The 2,107-nt window shown below is 36.1% G+C and overlaps 1 protein-coding gene across 1 annotated transcript in view; it reads right to left on the bottom strand.

Moving 5' to 3' along the window:
- The window catches only part of LOC104466519 (metastasis-associated protein MTA3-like), a gene marked incomplete at both ends in the record, with an annotated part of 52,020 nt that overhangs the window by 41,131 nt on the left and 8,782 nt on the right, over positions 1 to 2,107 (bottom strand). Inside the window, 2 exons of the mRNA XM_010079958.1 lie at positions 733 to 955; positions 1,461 to 1,612. Of these exons, the coding sequence (XP_010078260.1) occupies positions 733 to 955; positions 1,461 to 1,612 (375 nt within the window). The remainder of the gene's footprint in view (positions 1 to 732; positions 956 to 1,460; positions 1,613 to 2,107) is intronic.

The following is a 2,107-nucleotide window of genomic DNA, read 5'->3' as shown; positions in this document are numbered from 1 at the left end:
AGTGACTTTGCAGCAGAATTTCTACACGTATGGACATAAAGAGACTTTCTGTTGTTATCTACAACAACTCAAAATCTTTTGTCATACTGATAGAAAATTTATCAGTTCTTTATATTTTGGCTACAAAAAGAACAAGCATAATCCAGAATTTTATTTGGAACTGGAACAGACAAAAAAAAAAACCAACCCTATGCAACTATGATGTAATAATAAACATGGCTATCACCACCATCTGATCACCACAGTAACAAAGGGCTGTATTGCAGGCCGGATTTCATTTCTTATGCATCCTCAGCTCCTTATTCCTTGATCAACCCCACTGAGAAAAAGTAAACCATGTACAGATTTATACCTTCTGTTTGGTGAAAAAATAAAGAAACAATAGAAAAGCGAACTTCTTTCACACTGCCTAGTAGGAGGGACGTTTTTTTATGTCATGGCATTGATTTACCCTCCCTGCTCCTGATCTTTTTTTTAAGTTAAAACTTTTTGTAAGTGAATGAGGTAATAGCTATCCCCTTTTTAATCCATTTGAAATGTTTCCCCAGACTGAAATCTGTTCCAAGGCAGACAGACTTTATCCAACGTGTTGGTGATATGCTGGACAAATGAAAAAATGAAAAGCAAAAGCGTATAGACAAGAAATGTTTATTGAAAAAGAAAATAAAATTAAAAGACAAAAATGGGTGGGAAGCACAGCACACAGAACTAAGAATTAAAAAAACATCTTACATTCTGCCTTAATGGCAGCACAGTTAATAGGGACAAAGGGACGTCTTGCTGCCTGCCGCAGCCGGAGGGTATTTTTGCAGACCTGACGGGCTAGTTTTGTCCAACATGTTGTGTGAAGAAAGAAAGCTTGACGTGTTTTCACTGCCGACTTTGGACTTCCAGTATTACGAACTGGAGTTCCCTGTGTGGCCTGCCGGGACATGTGAGTTCTAACATGGGATTCCTACAAAAACAAACAAAAAATCATAACACATACATCTGAATTACAGCATTGAAAAAAAATACGCAATTTGGATGAATTCACAAGTGTAATCAAATATCTATAATATGTATAAGCGCTATACAAAGAACTGGGGCTTATGTATGAAGCTATAAACACAAAGTAGAGAACTCTGCTGTGAGTGGATACATAATACCATTCTAGATGAGATATTGCATTATTATCTCTAAAATGTTAATATGACTATTTAGTTGACAAGATGACATTTGTCCACCAAAAATGCATAAAGTGGATACTTGTTTATCAAAGACTTAGTCAAATAAAGACATGGCAGAACCTGCACACTGTTCAGTTCTACTTAAGACAGGAGAAGGATTAATAAATTGAGTTTTGTAATACCGAAGGTGAACACATACATAAAAAAAATAATGCATTAAATATTCAAATCACAGCAGCCTTGTGAAAGCAACACATTTTGTTTTAGGAAAGTTTATCTACACAATCCTACCTCTGTAGGTTGGCTGGAAGACAGTTTATCTTCATCTGTCTGTGTGGGCATTTTCAGACCACCGTATTTCTTCCAATAAATCCAGCAAGATGCACACAATCTACACTGCATATTAGGTGGACCCCAAGAATACCATTGGTGAGACTGTGGAGCTGAGGAGAAGAAAACAGCACAAGTAAACTGGTGCACACTACATTCAATGTAATAAATCCAAATGCTGCAATAAATGGCTTTATATGGCATTATAAGAGCCCTATATGGATAAATATCTAATACATTTGACAGGGAACTTGAACAAGAACTTGAATTTTTAGTTGATTTGTTTTTTACAAAAGCACAACAGAAGTTAACTCCAAATGGAAGCTTTGAAAATGCTTCCTTATATAATTTGAAACCAGGACCTTTGTATTGCCAAGAAATTTTCTTCCAGGGGACTACCAAAACAAAAAACTCTATAAATCCTCCGCTGTTCTAATCTTATCTGCTTGTTACTTACTGAATTACTTAAAATCTGGGTTTTCTGCTCAAGTCATGCAAAGTGGGTACTTGTAAATCAAGATCTGTATAAGAAAAAGACAAGCGCATCTCCTATTGACCTTGAAGATGCACATGTACATTTATCTTGTGCATGTGGAGACTCAGCAGGA

The sequence above is a fragment of the Pterocles gutturalis genome, unplaced genomic scaffold (assembly GCF_000699245.1).
Source record: "Pterocles gutturalis isolate BGI_N339 unplaced genomic scaffold, ASM69924v1 scaffold37904, whole genome shotgun sequence".
Lineage (NCBI taxonomy): Eukaryota > Metazoa > Chordata > Aves > Pterocliformes > Pteroclidae > Pterocles > Pterocles gutturalis.
The sequence above is the reverse complement of the archived record's forward strand: the minus strand, read 5'-3'. Positions and strand labels throughout refer to the sequence as shown.